The sequence below is a fragment of the Suricata suricatta genome, chromosome 11 (genome assembly GCF_006229205.1).
Source record: "Suricata suricatta isolate VVHF042 chromosome 11, meerkat_22Aug2017_6uvM2_HiC, whole genome shotgun sequence".
In the NCBI taxonomy this organism is placed as follows: domain Eukaryota; kingdom Metazoa; phylum Chordata; class Mammalia; order Carnivora; family Herpestidae; genus Suricata; species Suricata suricatta.
The window spans coordinates 85,786,170-85,808,048 of record NC_043710.1 but is presented as its reverse complement, the minus strand read 5'-3'; the positions used below and the strand labels follow the sequence as shown (position 1 = coordinate 85,808,048).

The window sequence follows — 21,879 nt, the reverse complement described above, 5'->3', positions numbered from 1 at the left end:
AGCTGTTGGGTGGCAACACAACGTAAGGGAAAAAACAAGGGCTCAGATGTTAGATGGTGCTGATGAATGTGATGACCTCTTGTACACCCTTCCATGATAGGTTCTAGAATAAAATGGGCCTCATGCCACGTAAACATGGATCCAGAATAGAGAGCTTCATAAGGGTCACCAAGTCAAATTCTACAGGGACCAGACAGGAGTGCAAATGTGTGGGACTGACCTAGAGACAGAATAGGAGGCTCATGTTCACCTTGAGGGGCACCTACCACTCAGTGTCCATGGGTGCCTGCTATAAAGGAATGCCAGTATTCAAAGACCACCCATGACCATACTGCAGTACACTGTTCCCTGGAGCTGTATACATGAGTTCCAACACTGTGAAGGCCAAGTTGAACATCTTTATGGTGCACAATCAGTCCACAGTCATCCCACATGTAACTTCTCATCTACATTGCCTGCCTCCTTTTACCCAAAGCGCAAATCACAATCCTCTTCCTTTTAAGGTTAAAAAATTACACCTCTTTATACAGGAAACTTCTTTTACTCTTAACTTTTATTTGTTTGTTTGTTTGTGTGGCCTGAGTGTTATCACTGGCTCCAAAGCTACAGCAGTGGTGAGCCAGATTAGCCTTGGGCAATTATTTTATCCCATAACCTCCTGAAAGCCTGTCAAATCTAAAGATTTTTGATGGCCAGCTTCTTCTGAATGACTCCTCTTTTCCCTATCTCTCTCCTTACCTTAGTCTATTCCTTCATGTCCCGCAGTGTTTTAGAAGATACTGTCTCTGGCCCAGCTGCTCCCACCATGGCTTCAGTATGGTGGTCTTGGCAGTATTATTAAGAGAAATCACACAAGCCAAGTTGTCTGAGACTTCCCCCCTGAATTATAGCTCCTAGTTTGAGAAACAGAGGTCTAAGCTTATTTCATTCAAGCATATCTTGTATCTTTTAACCTGGTCAGCATCAGATCAGTTACTTTGGGGGAGAAGAGCAACTTGGCATCAAAGGAAAGCTCTCTGACCTAATCCTTGACTGAGGCAGAGATCTCTTCTCTGTGTAGTGTTTATTCAAGGGGAGATAGCTCTGATGAGGCCTCAGGTTGGCTCAGGAACTGTGGCTTTGCTTGGGTTTGCAGCTGAAGACTAAAAAATATAAGGACGTCAAGCCATCTTCCCCAAGTCTCCCAGGGAACGGCGGTAGCTCATCTGAGGTGTAGGGCCTAGAGCCCCCCTCACGGCCCTAGCCACTAGACCACAAAGTCAGTGTTCAACGTACACTCAGCAAACCTCAAGCTCCGGGCCTGAAGGAATAAATTTTCCAAAAACAGAGCTTTCTTTGTGAACAATTCAGCAAAAATTTTCTTTCCAGCTGTGACTTGGGATTCATGTTGCAAATGCTGGTGTTAATTAAAAACATCCACCTTCTACAGTTTCAACAAGAGAGAAGTACCATGCAGGATGTGTTCCCAAGCACTTGTCCCCAGAGCACTTATAAATATGATTTTGTTTATGGCATAGGCTCCTGGGGGTTCTGACAGATATCATCATTCTCAACTTTCAGTCCCAGTGAAAGAGTTGGGGCTGAGGAGATGAATGTGATGGGTCCAAATTTGCACAGAGCAAAATTAGTATCAGAAGAAACCAGAACACTGTTCATGTCCAAAGCATCACCTAAGATGTTCAACTCTCTTTTTTTTTTCTTAATTTACTTATTTTGAGAGAGAGAGAGCAAGAGAGCATGGGCAGGGGAGGGGCAGAGAAAGGGAGAGAAGGAATCCTAAGTAGGCCCTGCACTGTCAGAGGAGAGCCCACTCTGCGGCTTGAACTAACTGAGATCATGACCTGAGTCGAAATCAAGGGTTGGATACTTAACCAACTGAGCCACCCAAGCGCCCCTTCATTCTGTGTTAATACCAGGAAATCTGTCCAGTTGAAATCAAATGTTTATCTGTTGAGTCATTTAAAACTTGTTTCATATGGCTCTTGGTTCCTTCAGACATGAGCAAAATGTGGTGTGACAAGCTACGGACATTCCAGCTAGCATGACACCGTATTATAATCAATGATCTGGGCATTACTTTATACTTCCCTGTATTCTCATTATAAGTTTATTAGGAAAGCTTTATCTGAACTGGTCCTGAGATAGGGAGATCAGTGAGACTGAACTGCATGTATTTCTTCCTGTGCTTGTCTCTGGTTGGTAAGTCTGTCCCGCTTACACACATGTTCCAGACAGGAAAGAATTGAGCCAAACCCACATAGTTATGAATGAATTTCTTTGTTTTTAATTTCACACAGTTTAAAATACAATATGAAATCAGGCTACAGTATATAAAAAACTCTCCAGCAAAATGATGTGCCAGCATCAGCTACTAAAATAAACAAACAAAAAACTCCTGCATAAGAAATTTTTTTTGCATTTAAAAAAAAAACAGACACTTACATCGCTACATCTCTAAGCTACCTCAGTTCTGATTTTTAAAAAGCACCTGCTTTTCCTTTTTTCATCTTGCTTTTAAATTTTCAGCTTTTAAAAAATATAAATTATATGAAAATACAAGTTGGAAAATAGTCAAACACAATATAACATCTTTTTCACCCCTATACTTCTCAGCTTAAAAAAAAGTATTCTTAAAAAAAGTTCAATAACTGAGGCAGTATTCCTGATACAGATAATTTCATTTTAATATATATACTTTATATATGTATATGTATACATATATTTATGGTTCCTTGAAATTTCTTTGGAATGTAGATATGAGTTCAACACATTTATATAGACCCCAACAGAAAGCAGCATGCACAGCATGGCTAGAACAGAGAAGGTTTAATTTTCACCATGAAGATTAGGCAGGTTAATGCTCTAAAACCCAGAGTGTTTGTCTCCAAAGTGAGGAAAAGCATATCTGATCTTTGAATGCTACCTCCAATCCCCAAAGCCACAAAACCAAGGCTCTGTGTAGGGAAGTCCTTCCCCTGCATGGAGAAGGAAACAAAAGTGACCCTGAACCCTACAGCCAAAACCAACATGGGTTAAGGCATCTCCAGGAAAATAAGGGTTTCACCAGCTAAACCAGATTTGCCCATCCTTCCTCTGAAGTTAATGTGTTTTGAAAAAGCATAAATGCAACAATTCTGCTACATTTCCAGTGTATAAACCACCCACCACTCTTCCTGGGATGGTCTCTGGCCTCTGGACAGAAGGAGAAAAAGCATCTGGCCAGATCGACAAAGGTGTCTTAACTAGCACACTATCTACAAATACTGAAAATGGCCCACCTCGAGAGAAAGGCTTCTTAGCAAACAAGTAGGGTGAGGAGCATAAGGAGGCACTTTCTTATCTCTTATCTGCTATGGAATGATTGCAAGACTCAGACACACAAGGGGAGTTTTCAGCATACATTTAATAGGAAAGGGTGATACACGGAGAAAGTGATGTTAAGCCTGGTTGCAAATAGCAAGCAATGACCGATGTCCTGGCGTGGTTCTACTCTTGCCCATTCATTACTGAAATGGGGAAAGACTTAATTGAAAAGCCCGGGCATTATCTCAGTTTTGCATGTCTGCAGGCACACACACCCATTCGTGCACACACACACACGTGCACACGCGCGCACACACACACGCACAGACATCTTTGCCAGTGCCCAACAAAGATCACATAATCTAAGAGAAAACAATGTAGTCCAACAGTTCCGCCTAATACTCCCTGAGCAGCTCCTAAAATATTTTCAGAGCTTCATTAAGGCACCTGCATCCGGAAGAAGATCAAAATACACAGCTGAGCCAATTCTGCTGTTGCTTTCAAAGTAGATACTCCAATTTATCAGTATGAGGAAACGCATGAATCATAGAGCTAAGTTCCTGATCATTCAGCTTCTGCAAGAGGACCTGGGGATAAACAATCCACTTTCTCGAAGATAAACTAGCAGGTAGTTAGTACTTCCAGTTTCTCAGCCAGAGCCCAAGAAGGGCTAGCCCTGAGAAGCCCACCTAAAATGTTTCTTCCCCTCTCCCACTGAAGTCTGCAAGAGCTCTCTCTCTGTCATCATCCTTTTAAATCAGGCATGTATGGGGGCGCCTGGGTGGCTCAGTTGGTTAAGCGTCCGACTTCGGCTCAGGTCATGATCTTGCAGTTGGTGAGTTCAAGCCCCACATCGGGTTCTGTGCTGACAGCTCGAAGCCTCGAGCTTCTTCAGATTCTGTGTGTGTGTGTGTGTGTGTGTGTGTGTGTCCCTTTCTGCCCCTCTTCTGCTTGCTCTCTGTTTTTTTCTCAAAAATAAATAAACATTAAAAAATTAAATCAGGCATCTATGGTGGGGGGCCAGGGTTCAATTGTATTAGGCACTTTTCCTCACTGGTTAGATGTTGGCTCCCATACCCACACCCACCCCCAGAAAAAAATCCACACATTTTCAGACCACCCTTCACCACTGCCCCAGGTGATTTTCTCGTTAAACTTTGGAGGAACTAAAAAATATATTCGAATCTCACAGACCACCTTATTTTCCAAGCTCCTTTTCCTATGTTTCCTTTGCCTTCAAGTCATTTCTCTCTCCTGCAATTATTAACCTTCACTTACCCTGATCCAAACACAGGGTTCTCATAGTATCTGCACCATTCACTTTGCATACACAGCCTCACCTGACATCTGACTCAACTAGCTCAAACTCTTCAAAGGAAAGCCTTGTACTTCTCTCAAAAACAGCCAAGCCACATTTTACTTATAAGCAACCCTAATCTCCACTGTTCCCCAAACTCAGTACATCTAAATGGCTTTGTCAGACACTCTTCAATTCATGTTGCCTCTACCGTTGCTCTTTCTCTCACTAGTCAGAAAGCTGTACACTTCTCTCTACTGAGTAACAGGGTGGGGGACTGGCGACGCGGTAAGCAATCAATGTGGGATGCAGGGAAACCAGACATAAAGGAGAAAGTGTAGAATGTTGGTGTGGAATGACATGCGTTCAGGACTTACTTCTAAAGCCCTGAGGGGTAATGCCCATGCATTCAGCTTTTATTCCAAGTCATGTATGTTACAGGTATAGAACCCATTAAGAAACAAGTCAATCTTCCTCCTTCGATCTCCATTCTATGACTTCAACAGTGCTTCTACATTTACTGTGGTCCAAAACCAGGGCTGCAAAATACATTCAGTTCAAAGACTTAATGCTTCTTAGCTCAACGTTAAGTCCAAACCCCGAGAATCCACTAATGACAAGTAAGTAGAGGGGTGTGATAATTTTTTAAAATACAGATGAAATTCACATGCACAGGTCCCTTGTCCCCAAATCAGCATTATTTTTTTTCCTTCATACAGAAGTCACATGAATTTGGGATCCCCAATCTGAGTGACAGCACTGTGCGTTTCCAGTGGGGTCTATATAAACAGTTTCCTTTCACTGTGACAGAATCCTCAGTCGGCAAATAAAAACAAACTTGCATGAAACCGCAATTCTGAGACCACCTTAGAGCTTAAGACGATTTTTAAGAAAAAAAATACTGGCACAAAATTTAATAAAATAAAAATTTTAACACAAAAACAGTTTTGGCCCCTCCCCACTGAAGTCGATCTTTGTTTTGAAAGAAGAGTAAAAGGTAAGTAGTCCTTGGTTTTTAGTGCATCCCCCAAATGAAATGTTTTATCCCATATCCCTTCTTTGCCCTACCAGACCTAAAAGCAAAAGCAAATTAGTTGTCTTTCATGGGTCTCATGACTCCTGATGTGTCAACTTCTTTTGCTAATAGGTCCACCACTCAAGATGCATTTTTTTCATGGATGATTTCTAAAAGTAATTGGACACATTAGTCTCCTTCCTGAAGCCAGATTCTTCAAGCTTCTAAGAAGACCCTTCTCTCTTTCCTGAAAATTTGCTCAAGAATTTCTCGCCCCTCCCCCCACCCCCAGTCCTGGCTGTCTTTTTCCAACTGCACACAATGATTATAGCTGCAGCCCACTTAGCTCCCACCCCTGAATGTAAAAAAATGAGTTCTGGAAAATTAAAAATAGAATGACATTTAAAAATTAAGAGTCCGACCGACGTGGTTGTTCTTTGAAATGTCTCAGCAGAGTTTCCTGACCCTATTGGTGTCCATCACTCGTCGGCATCGGGCTTGACGTCCAGCATGGCATGGAGTTCCTCGGGTGTGTACCCAAGGAGGCTCTGCAGGTCACACACAAAGCGGTATACATAGCGTTTACCCGCTGTCTTGTGGATGATGTTTTTATCATAATAGTAGCGTAGACCACGGCTCAGTTTCTCATAATTCATCTTAGGCTTATTTTTCCTTTTTCCCCATCTCCTGGCCACCTGAAATCAAAAAATGAAAAAGGGGTAAAAACCTACAGGATATTCCAAATAGACGTGTTTATATGCCACTGTATCCATTCATGGTGACCCATGATGTTCAGGTAAGATGGACAGAGATTCATGCCCACAGAAGATCTTTTTCTGACTCGTCTCTTCTAAATTCCAATTTTCAACAGCTGGGCAAGAATGGTGATGAAGTTGATTCTTTAAATTAATGAAAATAGGGGTAGCTCAGTCGGTTAAGTGTCCAACTTTGGCTCAGGTCATGATCTCACGGTTTGTGAGTCCGAGTCCCGTGTCGGGCTCTGTGCGGACAGTTCAGAGCCTGGAGCCTGCTTCGGATTCTGTGTGTGTCTCTCTCTCTGCTCCTCCCTTGCTTGTGTTCTCTCTTGGTCTCTCAACGAATGATTAAACGTTAACAAAATTTAAAAAAAAAATGGACTTTGTATCTCTCTCTATGTGATAAAGTACTTGATACTGAAAAGAAAGAAAAAGAAAAAAGACAAGCAACACTATAGACTCACCTTTCCTCACGTTACTGGTAAATATCTTTGCTTTGAAAACATGAAATTTAATGTGAGGGAGTGGAGCAGAGCAAAGCTGCTTTATATCCACAGGAAGCATTTTTTCTGTCCTGGGGCACCATATCTACTCATGTCTGCCAGAACAGAGCTATCTTCTCTCTTGTTCAGTGCTTTTGATTCTCTTGTGTTCAAAATTGTGCATGGCCCAGAGCAAGCACTCAATATGCATTTGCTGAATAAAATAATGAATTGAATGAATGAACCGTAGTAATTTTCCAAGGCCTCTTGAATCGTCTGACCCCTTCCAGATTCACAGAACCACAGGGCCAGAAGACGTGCTAAGCTATATTTATGAGGAGTCTGGTATGTGCCAGGCATTCCTTGCCCATTGTATCTGTGAATCCTGGAAACCAAATGGGTATTGTGGATATTTTCTCTATTTTCCAAATGATGCCACGAACATTCAAGCAGACTATGTAACTGGCTCATGGCCATGCAAGTACCTAGGGGCAGAGGAGGGACGGGAATCCTAGGACAGTTCATCCAAGCCCACATGACCACTGTCCAGAGTTCACCCTCCCCCATCTCAACACTGTACTCACAAGTCGATCTCTTCTTACCTCATCTGGGTCAGAGAGTTTGAATTCCCAGCCATCTCCTGTCCAGCTGATAAAAGACTGACAGGATTTATCAGTGAGTAATTCCAGAAGAAACTGCCACAGCTGGATTGGTCCACTGCCTGGAAACACAAGGCATTGTGAATCATTACACCAGATCCTCAGCACCACCAGCAATGAATCCAATTTATACATGCCCCTCCTGCCTCCTCTCTAGTCCATCCAGCCTGGAGAGAATGGATGCAACATATAACAGAAACATTGGAAGAAGTGCTATGAGTTCAAATGGACTGAAAGGTGGAAAACTTTCTACCAAAAACAAATCCCCAAAAAACCACAGACCATATACCACGGTCTTATCAATCTCATCTTGACTGGCTTAAAGGTCAGTCCATTTTTGTTGCTATGCAAACTCTAGAAAGAAAATACTGATCTATCCTCTGAGATATCCTAAGGCAGCATAATCTTTTGTGCTTTCCAGAACCAAGTCCCTATTTTTACGTTAATTAATAATAAGGGTATTAATGAAGGAATATCTTGGCCAGTTCCAATCTAAAGTCAAAGCTCATAAACACTTCTCTGTGTTAGAGAGCCTCTGGCCCCTGACTTGTAAGTGACAAGGATTGCTACCCTGGGGTCATCTAACAAGGACACAAGTTAGATATTCGTTCAGCCTAAGGTTATAATATTCCCCACCACCATCCTGTCCCCCAGGCCACTGCCACTGGCGATCACCCAAACTAAGAAAGGAGAACATCATCACTTTGTAAGGGATTAACCTGCGACCCTGGAAACCCTCACAGGTCAGGTGGGGACTGTCTCAAAAATTCTTTATGGGTTCAGTATATTCTAACTTAATTTTTTTAATGTTTATTTATTTATTTTTGAAGGAGACAGAGAGAGAGACAGAGCGTAAGCTGGGGAGGGGCAAAGAGAGAGGGAAACATAGAATCTGAAGCAGGCTCCAGGCCCTGAGCTGTCAACACAGAGCCTGACACAGGGCTCGAACCCATGAGCTGTAAAATCATGACCTGAGTGGAAGCTGAACTGACTGAGCCACCCAAGGGCCCCACTGTATATTCTAACTTACACACACACACACACTTCTCTTATCTTAGCCAACAACACTGTTAAGACCTCATTTCAAAAAAGCCAGACATACTCTGATAGTCAATTTATCTTATGCTGAAGGACTTATGCTAATAGATTTCCTTTGAGATCACTTTCTATTCGGATATGACAACGCTGCCAGTGATTCCTATCTAATTTATGGGTGTAGCCAGAAAAACAAATATGGGTTCAATCGTCTCTGCTTGTTATATGTCTACACTTACAACACCATCTTAGAAGCCATCTGGACAGAGTAGGGTTGGGAAAGACCAAGTCCGTGCAGATGAAGGAAGCCAGGAACACTCTAACTCATACAGAAAAATTTGACTTTGTAAGGCTCTCATCTTTAATCTGAGCCTCAGATTTGTCTGAGCCAAAGGAAAGTGAGAGTCAATAGAAAACAAGCTTTAGGTTCTCTTTTAGTCTAAAAAGGCAGCATTCTTTATGATCTAGAAGGGTAGTCTCATGTTATACCTCTACACGGTATTTCACATGCATCAAATGCTTACTCCTGAACTCCACTCCCCAGCCCTCTCTATAGGCGAGGCACAAGTGGTTTTACTATTTCCATCTTATTAAGGCAAAGAAAGAAAAATGCTCAAGAAAGTGATGTGATTCTGCTCCAGGGCACAGTGACAAAATGGTGGTGCTGGGTCTAATGCCCAGGTCTTCAGACTCCAAGGACCAGGGCAACAGTGACTGGCATGGGCTGTTATCAAGAAACCACAGAAAGGACTCACCCCCCCACCCCACGTAACGACCTGCTGGGGGCAAGTCTCAGTGTCCTCAGCACAGCCCAAGCTAAATATGGAAAATGGGACAGCTCTACCTTGCCCTTCCAAGAATGTACCTCATCTTAATATTATTTTGAAGAGAGACATCACAAAGGAAAGTCAATTACTCCGAAACCATGTAAATGAGCCCTGGAGTCTGAGCCCCCTCCTGGGCCAGGACCACACAGTGTGGACACAGAGAGAGGAGTTGCTTCAAGACCCTGAACAGAGAAAACTACAAGCAAGAACTGTAAGTTGTTGCACACCTACTGTGCACTGATACCATGTGTGCTGCTTTATACTGATCTCATGTATTCCTAAAAGTAACTCCAGGGAGTAGATACTATTATTATCAAATTTTGCTTTTACCAGTTTTACAACAGAGAAAACACTGTGATACACTGTGTGGCCTGTGTCCACTGACCTTGTCCACGGTCATTCAGAAGTAAAATGGCTGATACACCAGACCCCTTTGCCTGGGTACGACTTTGTCATCAGACAGAAACAACCCAGAGGCTGGCATCTAATCAGCCTGCCTGGTTGAGGTGAGTCACATGATAAAAAGACCTAGCTTACAAAAAAAAAAATCTCTTCCTTGCATCTCACAGCAGACAAGACCCTGGATGGCTTAGTGGTTCTCCTGACCATCTGACCATTGGTGACCTTGGTGTTCACCTTCACAGGTGATATTCCCAGCCCAGTGATTCAGTCCCTCTTCTGGTAACTATTAAGCTAATGTTACATCACTACTCCTTTCTCCCTCTCTTGCCTTCAGACCTCTTTCACACTACTCGTCTTAACATCCCTTTGGGGAGTGGAGGGCTAGTCTGAGGAAGCGGAAGGAAGGACATACCAGGTTACTTCTACCCAGGCAAGTCCTAGTCCTGACAGGGGGCCGCCAGCATAGTCCAAGTCCCAGAGAACACATCGCAGTCCCTTGCCCTTGAGATGGGGCAGCCAGAAAGTGCAAAGGGGGAGTTTAAGTCACTTCGGTGGAACCAGCTCAGAGGCAGGGATGTCAGACAGAATTATTATTGCTGTTTTTCCCGGCAGGGCCATTTCCTGAATTGAAATGTCAGAGGCACGGACTCTATATTCCTCCTCCAGCTCTTTCTCTGTGTGTATTTGATCCCCATCTGCATAGAACAGTTGGGTGGGGTGGCAGGAAGGGTATATTGTTATCCGTTGGTCTTTTCTTTTGCTCATTGTGAATTTCCCTCTGTTCATAAGGAATATAAAACCGACAAATTTAGGAGCCCGGAGCTCAGATCGTAGGTGAGGCGCTAAGAGGGGGCGTAAAGAGGTAAACCAGATGCCTAACAAAAGCACAGGAACTTGAATGAAGAAAAATGTCTCTGGTGAGTGTCACAAAAAGAAAGCAAAATAGGGTGATATCAGCTCAAGCCTCCTTCTCTGATTCTGGAAGAAAGATCCTATAAGCCCATGCAGAGCTGACAGGCACACACAGCCCTCTCGCCGTGGCTTTCCTGAAGTTGTTCTGCACCTTTCAGAAGGCTCACATGTGGTACCAAGTGAAAGGAATCCACAGGAGACCCCCGAAGACACCTCCTGTTTTCTGACCCCCAAGCTGCCCTTTGAGGGGAGCCGTAAAGAGGAAGGACATGGAATTTCTCTTCCGGCTAGAAACACCAGGTCAGGACAAGCATTCCGGTTTCAGGATGGGTTCATTCCCTGGCTGAACTAGTGGCCGGACTTACACCGGAGCTTGCTTCCACAACCACGTGTCACCTTCATTTCGGGACTGGGAGGGGACAGCAGGGCCACCTGAGGGAAGCACACAGTGGGGAGGCGGCTTTGGGGCTGGAATGCATGCTGGCCACCCTGCTAGTAGCCTCCACATCTAGGCCCACAGGGGCTGCTCAGGCCTCAGGATTGAGGCACTGCAGTGTGGCCGGCCCTCCCAGTTAGACTCTCCCACGGGACATTTCTGTATTGCTCCGCATAGCTTTGCCCAAATCCCCAGGGCTTCAGCGCCCCATGCTTTTCCCTTGCTCTGACACATCCTAAAATTATAAAGCCTCCTCCTCCTTCTCCCCACACCTCCTCTCACCCTGGGCCCAGCCCCATCCACCCACCCAACTCCACGGTGCTCCCAGTGACCTTTGTCCCAGGGAGCAGAGGATGGTGCTAAGAATAGTGCCAGTCATGGGAAGGGGGAGTTCACATACTCAATGTGACTCACAATGGTGTCCCTGTCTGGGGGCCCCAAGGCAGTCAACGGCGTCCTTCACCATGCTGCCCTGGGGTGTCACACATCAGGAATCTGGTGGCATCACTGGGAAACTATGCTTCTCAAGTAGAAACTCTCAGCCACAACAACAGAGGGGTCCCTGTTAGAAGGGAGTCTCTCGGCAACGAAGCGCAGGAGTGAGGGCACCACACACGCTCTCTCTGGGCCTGCACCGCCCCCTTCCCCCAGCTCCCTCACTGGCTAGAGCAGGGGGATTTCCTCAGTTCCTCACACTGCTTTGTTCTTCTCAGCTTCTGGGCCAGAGGAAAGTTCTTAGTACAACAGTGACAGTCCTGATTTGAAGAATGTGATACAACCTTCGAAGCAGAAGTATCAGGTGTGGACCCTCAAGGCACTTCAAATCCAAGGCGCCAATCTAATTTTTTTGAGGTACAGCTTCAAGTAAATTCCTACTCGTTCCGGTGATGTTTTAAGTCCCTTTTCCTTGTCTAGGAACTGGAAGGCCCATCACGTATCTTGATGAGGGCTGGTTGTTAAAAATCCCCTGCTATTTTTGTTGTTGTTGTTCTTGTTCCCTTACACTAAGAAGTGAACAACTTAAATATGTTTAAATGTTTATTTGTTTTTGAGAAAGAGAGACAGCATGAGCGGGGGAGGGATGGAGCGAGAGGGAGACACAGAGTCCGAAGCAGGTATCCGGGCTCTGAGCTGTCAGCACAGAACCCAGTGCAGGGTTCGAACTCACGAACCGCAAGATGATGACCTGAGCCAAAGTCACACACCTAACCGACTGATCCACCCAGGCACCCCAAGAAGTGAGCAACTTAAATATACAGCAATGGGCTAGGACCAAATTTTAGTAAGATTCTCCTGGTAACAATGCCTTCCATTGGGCAATGTGTCAGTAGATTTCTTCTCATTTTCTAGGGTTGGGGATTGTCTGTCCAATGGACTCACTGCCAGTGAACAAGGTGCAGGGTTGGACTTGAGTTTTTCCTTTTCATTTAGTCTGCCAGGGCTTACCCTGTCATCTGTGCACCAGCATGAGGCTAACATATCAGAGTTGATTTCCATGCAGACAGAGGTCAGCTCAGAGCAGTCACTGTCTGCAGCCTTCCATTGTGGTGTATTTATACCAAGGCCATCTGCTCTATGCCCATCTCTCTCATCACGAGGTTATATGCTCTAAGGGCACACACGGTGCTTTTTCACCGTTGCAATTCAAAGCCTAGATGGTGCCTCACCAGCAAATACCAACTATCAAAAAGCTACCTGCTGCTGGATGACTCTAGTTGTTAAGCTCCCTGTGCGCATGGACTGTATCTTATTGATCCTTATTTTCTCAACGGCAGGTATGACATCTAGGACAAGTGCTCTGTAAACATTTACGGACCTGTACTGTTCACACAATCATCCTCTGAAGAGAAGGGTAAGGATTTTAAAAGCTGCCCCACCTGCTTCTCTCTATTAAACCAGATCTGGGACTCATCAACATGAGTGACTCCCATGCTCTTTCATCAACATGTTCCCCAAAATAAGAACGACCACACCGCCTGTCCTTTGGGGATTAATTTGCTACTTTGAGAAGTTAATCTCTTCAGCTTGACTCTAAAAGTCAAATCAAATACCTCAGTGTGGGCAGGACACCACGTTTATTTTAACCTATGAAACTCTCATGGTTGGTCACCCTTGCAAAAGGGCAGACTCTGCCCTAAGAACACACATCTGGCAAGTGGTCCTAAAACAGAGGAACGGGCCTGACTGGCCCCTCCCTTCCACCCAGGTGTCTCTACCCACAGCCAAATGATGATAGCAAAAACAGAACACTCAAATCCAGAAATGACCCATCTTTTCACAAGTCTATCTTCCTCTCTTACTACTGTAAAGGTGCCCACCTCTGACTGCAGACTGGGTGACCCCAGAGTCTAGGCATCACACCCTTCCTGTCAACCCCCTTTTAAGCTATCATTCACAAAAGATTCCAAAATCTCTCTATTTCCAATTACAAAATGAAATCGAATGATGACCAGGAAACATCCTGACAGTTAGTTTCTTGCCCTCTGGACCAAACTCCCCCTGAATCGGCAGACACCTTCTGCCTGAGGATGAATAATTGCTGGATTGTTTGGAATCAAAGCACCAGGAAGAGTTTTAAAAGAAAAGGAAGGGCAGAGACTGCTTGATATTTTGGATTGGTTTTATTGCCAAAAGGATACCTTTTTCCCACTTCTTCTGAGTTACACCCATTTTTCGCCCCCCACCCCAACCTGATCTCATCTCATCCCTAACATGATCTAGATACAGTACATTCTATAACTAGCCAACAGTGCCTTGGTTTAATGACTCACATGTCCTGTCAGTAAGTTCCTATATCAATGCCTAGTAACTCAAGGGCAGCAGTCGGGGATATAAGTTCTAATAATTCAACGTACAACCACAAAGAACACTCTCTGAGCGGGGCTTGGAAGCCACACTCCATGGACATCATGGGCAGTAACTTCATGAACTTTATTGCTGAAAGAGCCAGTACTTAACAATGGAAGCCAGTTAGAAAACAGCTCTCAAATCAATTAAAGCCAGCCTTTGGTGTCAAGTCCAAGTCTTTGGCACGTTAGACCAAAAGAAAGGCGAATTTCGAAAAATTGAAAGCAGACAGCCGTGTCAGGTGGTGGAAAACTGAGAGAAGACAGCGGATAGCACCCTCGGAAAGTAAAGAAGATACATGCCCGTGGGGTGCCTCACTTCGGTTCTCACGCCTTCCGCGACTCGCCGCGCGGCCTTGTGCAGCTAACTGAACCTCTGGGGCTTCAGTTCTCCCACCTCTGAAATGGAAATAGTTATCCCTGTTCCTCTCTGCCTTATAAAGACATAAATTATGTCCCTGTTATTAAGAAATATATAAATATAAATGCATATGTGTGCACGCGCACGCGCACACGCACACACACACACCTATAAAGAGGTGACCAGAGTACTGAACAGCTTGGGAATAATATAAAACACAATGGAATTAAACAGAAGAATGACACAATAGGAAAAAATATAGATTTATCTATGTGTGTGTGTGTGTGTGTGTGCGTATAGTTTATTTATTCTGAGAGAGAGAGAGAGCAGGGAAAGGGAAGAGAGAGAGAATCCCAAGCAGCCTCCGCAGCACTGCCAGTGCAGAGCCCAACACGGGGCTCAAACCCGCAAACAGTGAGATCATGACCTGAGCCAAATCCAAGAGTCAGATGCTTAACTGACTGAGCTACCCTGGGTGCCTCCAGAACATATATTTTTAAAAACAGACTTTTAAACAGACTTTAAAACAGACTTAAAAAAAAATAAACATAGCAAAGCACAAGATAAAATTCAATTATTATCCCAAGAATTAAACTGGCCTTTTACATGGCAACTCTGGAAAAGGAAAAAGCTGCAGGCTGAAAGCGTATAAATGCGAAACTTAAAAAAAGTGTACATGAGAACACCAGTTAAGATTTGCTAAAGTTAGGGATAACTGTGTGAAGTTCTTGCTCTGATTCAAAGTAGGTGCACAGACAAGAGCAGATGCACGCTGCTTTGCAAGTGAAAGTGTCACAGACATTTATGATTTGGGGGAAATCTTGGCCACAGCCAGACTTAGATCCTCTTTCCTCCAATGTGCTTTTTCTCCCTAATCATTTACGCTCTTCGCAAAGCATGCTCTGCCTACTTATTATGTAGGGCTGACGGAGGAATTCAGAAGCATTGCCCACAAACATCAGTAGGTTGGACCTGGAGGCAGATCTTAGCAGCATAAACTGAAGGTAAAGCAGAAAAGTCCTGTCTAGCTAATCGGTGTGCAAGACAGACCGAGGAGCAAGCCCAGGTGGCTGGCGACAGGTCGGCTGGGCTGCCCCACCTGTTGCAGACGTCAGTGAGGCTCCCTGGCAAGTCTGTCTTAGTCCTGAGAACAAGACAGTTACACGCTTTAGCGTGTAGAGGAAAGACCCTTGTTTTTGCTTGGGCTCCTCACACCTGCATGTGCTCAAGTACACCTGTGTGGGGGTGGAAGTAGAAAGGAGACTGATCTTCTCTTAAAGGGGCTGCCGATAGTCAAATACAGCCACCCCTTCCTCCAAACGCAAGGGCTCTGTCTAACCATACTCAGCCCACCACTCACACACTAATTCGTCGGACACAGCGGGGCGGGGAGGAAGCTCAAGTCAGGAAGTGGGTTCTTTAGAACTTTTCCTCCTGCTGTCTTCTAGGTAACTGACTGTTGTAAGAAGTCACCAGAAACAGGATGGGTTTGGATTTGAGGGTATGGGGTGAGAATTTTGTTAGAAACCCAACAGACGCTTTGTCAAACCAATGCAAATGTCAAAAGAAAATGCCTCCCTATCGTGTATCTAGCTAACAGGAAGAAAGAAAGGTATGCTCACTGATTAGGATTAGAACACAGAATTTGCGGAGTCGGAAGCCCATACTTCTCAGTGGGCTGAGTGCAATCTCTGGAACTTATTTTCTCTGGAACTTAAAGTCTCCCATGCGTGTCTATGATGAAAGGACCAGCCAAGTCTGTTAGAGTTCTTGAGGAGTGATCATCAAAGCACCAAATTTTTCAATTTTAGCCAGCAAACAGTCTCTGAACGCCCCTCAAACGTAAGGTGTGGTAGTCAGTGGGTTGGGTAACAAAACATGAACAGCAGCGAAGAAGAAACACGTTGTTCCACCGGCATATGACAGGCTGAGGTGTCCTGCCTACGTCTTGCCTTTAAAGAAGAAAGGACTGAGAGCCTCGCCTTAAGGGACCCGCACAAGAAACTGCACTCACGAATGTCAAACACCCCCACGGAGCTGCCCTCCGTGAGCACCTCTCCAGCGAGGAGCGCCCTGGCCTCCTGTCAATGTTTCACATTCACTCACTTAGGACAACTTTCACTCTTGTGATTCTCAGGGAGAGGTGAGTCACACAGAAGACAATGCCATTTGCTTTGTTAGCTCAACAATAGGCATGGAGCTCTGAAGCCTATCATGGGCCACCAAGAGCATCGGGACTGTGGTCTTGAGTCCTTCTGTGCTGGTCTATCCAACAACCTACGTTCATTAAGTGGGTCTGATGTGGCGGTCAGCAGACCTGTGACGGCCATGACCAGGTGCTACTCGGACCTCTGGCTGCAGGCAGCAGGACTGAATGGATCCACCATGTCCCCACTGAGGCCACACTATCTGGGGCCACTCCCCAGGGGCTGGCATAGTAGGGCAGAGGCTCATTCCTGGGGGACACAGAGCTCCTCCACTGGGCAACTCTGGCATGAGGGTTCCCCAGGAGCCTGACCAAACTTTTCTTGGAAGTGAGCTGCAGATAGAGGCTCTTCCCCACCCAAATCCTCCTTCCCTCTCTCTTTTTACTGGTGACAGACCTGCATCATGGTCTAAATGCTCACCTGCCTTCCCGTGCTGTCCCCTACTTGGTCCTTTAAGGATCCCCCTCACACACAAAAACATTTCTTGTAAGTCTAATCCTGTCTTGACATCTGCATCTTATCAGACCCAAAATGATAGTACCATGCCCATTAAAGTGGATCTTTTCCTACTAATCAACTGACACCATGTGGTTTTCTGTGTGACTTTGGGCTAGACCTCTTTCCTCCTCTGAACCTCGATCCCCTCATTCATACAATGAGAATCACAGAATTTACCTGGTGCAGTGGTCAGTGACAGTTAAAAAAAAAAGGTAATGTACATAAAAGAGGCGAGCACACAGTCGGAGCTTGGCACAGGTGGGTTGACCTGAATGGCCCAAATGACCTAATTGGATATTAAGTATCTTCTAGGCCCTAAGTCACAGACACCAATTACTGGAATTCTCTAAATAAAATACGTTGACTCCTGGCCTCAAGGAATATCAAATTACACTGGAAAGACTAAAGGTTGTTGGATAACACCGAACAGCGGTAACCTACTACTATGTACCCATCAAGGGTTCTGGATGCTTTTCACAAATGACTCCTTCAATCCTCCCAACCATCCTATAGGACAGTAACTATTATTACTACCATTCTGCAGATGAGAAAACTCAGGTACAGAGACATTAGCTTGTGCGAGGTCACACATGGTCAGTGGTAATGCCAGAACACACTCAGGCAGACTGGCTCCCGAGTCCAGCTCTTTAACGCCTACGTGAAACATAACCAGGTCCTAAAGAGCCTGGGAAGGCCTCTCTCTTGGGTGTTTTACCTGGACTGAAATGTGAAGGCATTCCCAAGTGACAGACCTACCAACTGTGGGTGTCCCACGGAAGTCGCTTTAGGAGAAAAGGAAGCACTATGGCTTCTCTGAACTGAGTCTCTACCAAGGAACTCACTGCTTATGCTCCACAGCAGTGAAGGTCGTGCAAAGAAAGAGAAAGATGCCAAGGGGCAAAAGCAGGAATATTTGTGCCGTCTGGCAGGGCCTTTCCCAATGGAAGCTTTGGGGAGTTTCCAAGGCCTGTTGGTTAAAGGCAACAAGGACCGGTGTGGATGCCTCAGCAGCATGCTGGCTGAATTTTGCTCAGTGGAAACATTTGACTTCAAAGACCAAAAAGGTGGAGCCTCAAACTGGAGACAGAGCAGGAATTCCAAAACAGTCACCACCCAATTCCACCATTTGTCGTTAGATTTTGTTAAAGAAACAGTGACCCACAAAATTGGAGACTTCGGGACTCCTCCAAAATGGGCAGGGGGCTGTCTCCAGAAAAGAGGGATCAACTTGCAAGTCACCTGCCATCCAAAATCCACGTTCCCGCTTGGCCTCAGGTAGCTGGGAACAGCACGCCAGGGACTGAGGCACCTTGTGCAAAGTACAAATGAGCAAAGTCAGCTTGCAAGGTATTCATGCAGCTGAATCAAGGCAAGGAGGTGGTTCTGTGGGTTGTGGCCTTCATAAACAACCGGCAGAAACAGGGAATCTCCCTTTCCACATTTTTTTAAAAAGACATTTATAAAAAAAAAAGCAATGAATAATGAGGCCGAATGCTGCTCCCTTGTGATCTTTTTTTGCTCATGTCAGATGATTACGAAGAACTATCACCGAGTGAATCAGGAGGTAGAAGCAGTGAAAGGGCCCTGCAGGCTACAGAAAGGGACCTCTCTCATCCAGTTCAAGTTTCCCAAGGAGTTTCCCTCCCCTATGCTCCAAAGCGTTTCCCCGTCAATCTCATAACTGAGTGGCATGTTAACCCATCACTCCAGGGAGATCCACCCAAAGCACTCTGTGCACTGCCCCCCAACCCAGGACCCACCACCAAACAGCACAGAGAATCAGAATCCCACCCAACTTCTACGATGCTGGCTGGCAACAATGCCCTGCTTTAGGCCAAGCCAGGGGCGAGCGGGGAGAGGTGTCTGTCTGGCTTCCTGCAACCTGCTAATCGAAAAGCCTCTGAGCCAGAAAGGGGAGACACTGTCTGTTGCTGCCTTTCTCATTTCTAAGGTCTCCTCCTCCTGCCCATTCAGGTGGTGCCCAAGGATGTTCTACATTGAGACTGTGGTGGCCACCCACAAGCCTGGGGCCAGCTCCAGTTTTGCCTGCCCGAGAACCTCAGGGCACCTGGGAAAGGCAGTTACTGCCCAAAGTTGTTTCTTCTCACCTACAGCCCATGCACACCAGCTTACACTGACGGCATTCACACAGAGACACTATATTCCAGAGTGTGGCTTGGGTAATCATCCCTCCACTCTCCCACAAATTTAAAAGCTCTATGCTGTTCCTAATAACATGCCCACTGGCTTCAGAATTGTAGAATTCTCCTGCATAAGCCTCACTGCACTATGAATCTGCTTTGGTGAGCCCTCTCCCCTTTCTTTATTGGTAACATAGGCTCATACCAAAGGTTTCCTCGGTTACTATTTGTACCTGAGTACCTTGAGAGTATTTTGCAATCCCGTTTTCCTTCAGAAAACTCTGATTTCACGTAACACTGCCAAATCTCAGGTTTCATTAGGAACTGAAGGGCTTTGAAGCACTTCCTTTTGCAGTGAAATTGTTTATTCTCAAAAACATGTTTAAGCAGTAGCTTTGGGTTACTGAATCCTAAAACTTAACTGTGAGCCAGAACTCCCAAGGTTCTGGGCTTGGCCTAGGGACTTTCTGTATGACCCTAGACTGGCTCAGAGCCATCTACGACATGGTAAGAAGACGTCTTTCAGGCCTGAAGCCATTTGAGAGGGCCCCCAGAGTTATGCAGGGAGCTTCTATATCTCCAAGACTAGTACTCCTTTTTTTGGGGGGTGTCTCATGCAAAACTATGAAAGTTAAATTCCAGATAGTCCCACATTGAGCCATAAGGAAAATGAGGAACTAGATTTTCACAAATCTGCACAGCATGATCTAATTTCATTACAGTTAATTAGTGGCTTTGGGCTCAGTCGTTTTTAGGCTTCAGGATGAAAAAGAGACCCTAACCACTCCATTCACAGTTACAACTCTGGATGGGGATATGTCCAGGCATTGGACAACAACAGCATTACCCCCAGGCCTGCTCAAGAAGCAGAAGTGATAGAAAGGATGCCTTATCTGTGGTAATGTCTGACAATCTGGAATGAAGTTTGATAAAAGGTGACTTACAGGCCAATAACTCCAGACTGAAGCCAAAGGCTAGCACTAGGTCCTCCTACATAGCCCCAATCCGTATACATATGGTGCCAACTGGTAACAAGCAGGAGACAAGGTCTCTAATCTACTGTAGGAAAGCAACTGAGAGAAGCAACGAGTCTTCTCATTCCTTAACATGGAGAAAGACTGCAGGGCTGAGTAAGCCATCTGGCACTTAAGGCTCAATTCAGGAGCTACTTCTGTGCAAATGGCAATTATATGGTCTTGAATAAGTCACTTTTAGTGCCTCAGTTTCATCATCTATAAAGTGGGGCTAGAGGAAGAGAGAAGACTATTTGACAACACAGTATACTCTTCTATAGCTACTGCAATTGTAAAACTAATCAGAGATTGCTACATGTTTCAGGGATCTGGAAAGCATTTTGTTTAGGTCTATTAAACAGATAGAAAACAGTAGGCCACTTCTCTCAGACTGTTTTGTAATTAGACAGGGTTCATAATGTATCGTCAAACAAGAGAAAATGGAGGTTTCTGATTGTATCAGTTTGATAACCGTAAGCAGTTCACAGTAAGGTAAGAAGGTACATTTTGGCGGAAGCCAGCATTGCATTTGATGTATTCTTAACTCAGCTAACAGGCAGGCTTTCAAGCCATGTTATCTGCCCCCACATCTTGACCTAATTTAACAAGTTGCCATGGGAGCCCAGTGAAGGTTGATGCAATTTTCTTATCTTCGGAGGAAGAATGTAACAGTGCAAGAGAATGTGAAAATTCAGTTTCTAACTGATTTCCACACGTACAGTGCAGTAACTAAGACATCACATGAAGAAGTGAAATGTAGTCCTTTGAAGGTGATATAGACAAAGACCGAAGCTCCCTGTGCGTAATGGCAGGGAAAAAACTCTCTTCCCAGTTCAAAGGATCCAAGCATACACACTTTAGCTCAGGCCAAGTAATGGCGATGGAAAGGCACCATGGCTCCTATTGTGTGTGGCCACACATAATCTGGAGTGATAGAATTTTAAGGGAATGAACAAAAAAAGGTGAGAGAAAATAGGTGTGGCTTTAATAGGCAATATAAAGTTTGCCAACTTATACAATGCTTTCCACTTCCCAAAGTAGTCTTCCAAACTTCAGCTTATCTTAACATGTCTGCATAAGATCAGAGTCCCATTTCTAGAAATCCCAGGCACTTGCATGTACCTTGGTTGATGGAGGGAGCTGAATAGGTACGTTCCATCCCTCTCCCCATTCCCTAGAATGGACCTGAAATGATAACGGACCACAATGAGCATGCAAAAGCAAGGGAACCACCATGGAGCATTAGCTCATAGTGTGGACAGATGTTCACGAGGCACTGAGCCCAGGAAAAATGCCCCCCAAATTTGGGCTGCCCCGCCATGTGCCTAACAAATCCCAACCTTCATTCAGACCACAGCAAGAAGAAAATCCAGTCCAAGTCTACGGACAATTCTAATAACATGAATTCAACAAGATCATGAAACCTCAAGGGCTACTGGCCCATATCTGAACTCAACGGTGCTCAGAAACATTTGCTGAAACAATTGGTTTGTTATAACTGAGCTCCCAACATCCTCCCCCACCACTTAGTATAAATAATGTCTACCACTCATTTGTTTCATTAATTGATTTAGTGCAATTGCATTTGCACAGATCTCCCACCACCAAGATAAGGATGAACACCTTCCACTTTACTAAAAGTAGAAAAGGGTACAAGGTAAATTTGCCTAAAATCACACAGTGTGGTAGA

At 44.9% G+C, this 21,879-nt stretch overlaps 1 protein-coding gene across 4 annotated transcripts in view; it reads right to left on the bottom strand.

Moving 5' to 3' along the window:
• Nucleotides 1–4,980: 4,980 nt before the first annotated feature.
• ETS1 (ETS proto-oncogene 1, transcription factor) overlaps nucleotides 4,981–21,879 on the bottom strand; it is a 64,351-nt gene continuing 47,452 nt past the window's right edge. For all 4 annotated transcript variants that reach the window (XM_029956068.1, XM_029956066.1, XM_029956069.1 and 1 more), the window contains 2 exons: nucleotides 7,455–7,573; nucleotides 4,981–6,310 (listed from right to left, as the gene is read on the bottom strand). In XM_029956068.1, the coding sequence (XP_029811928.1) occupies nucleotides 6,095–6,310; nucleotides 7,455–7,573 (335 nt within the window). In that variant the 3' untranslated portion in view covers nucleotides 4,981–6,094. The remainder of the gene's footprint in view (nucleotides 6,311–7,454; nucleotides 7,574–21,879) is intronic.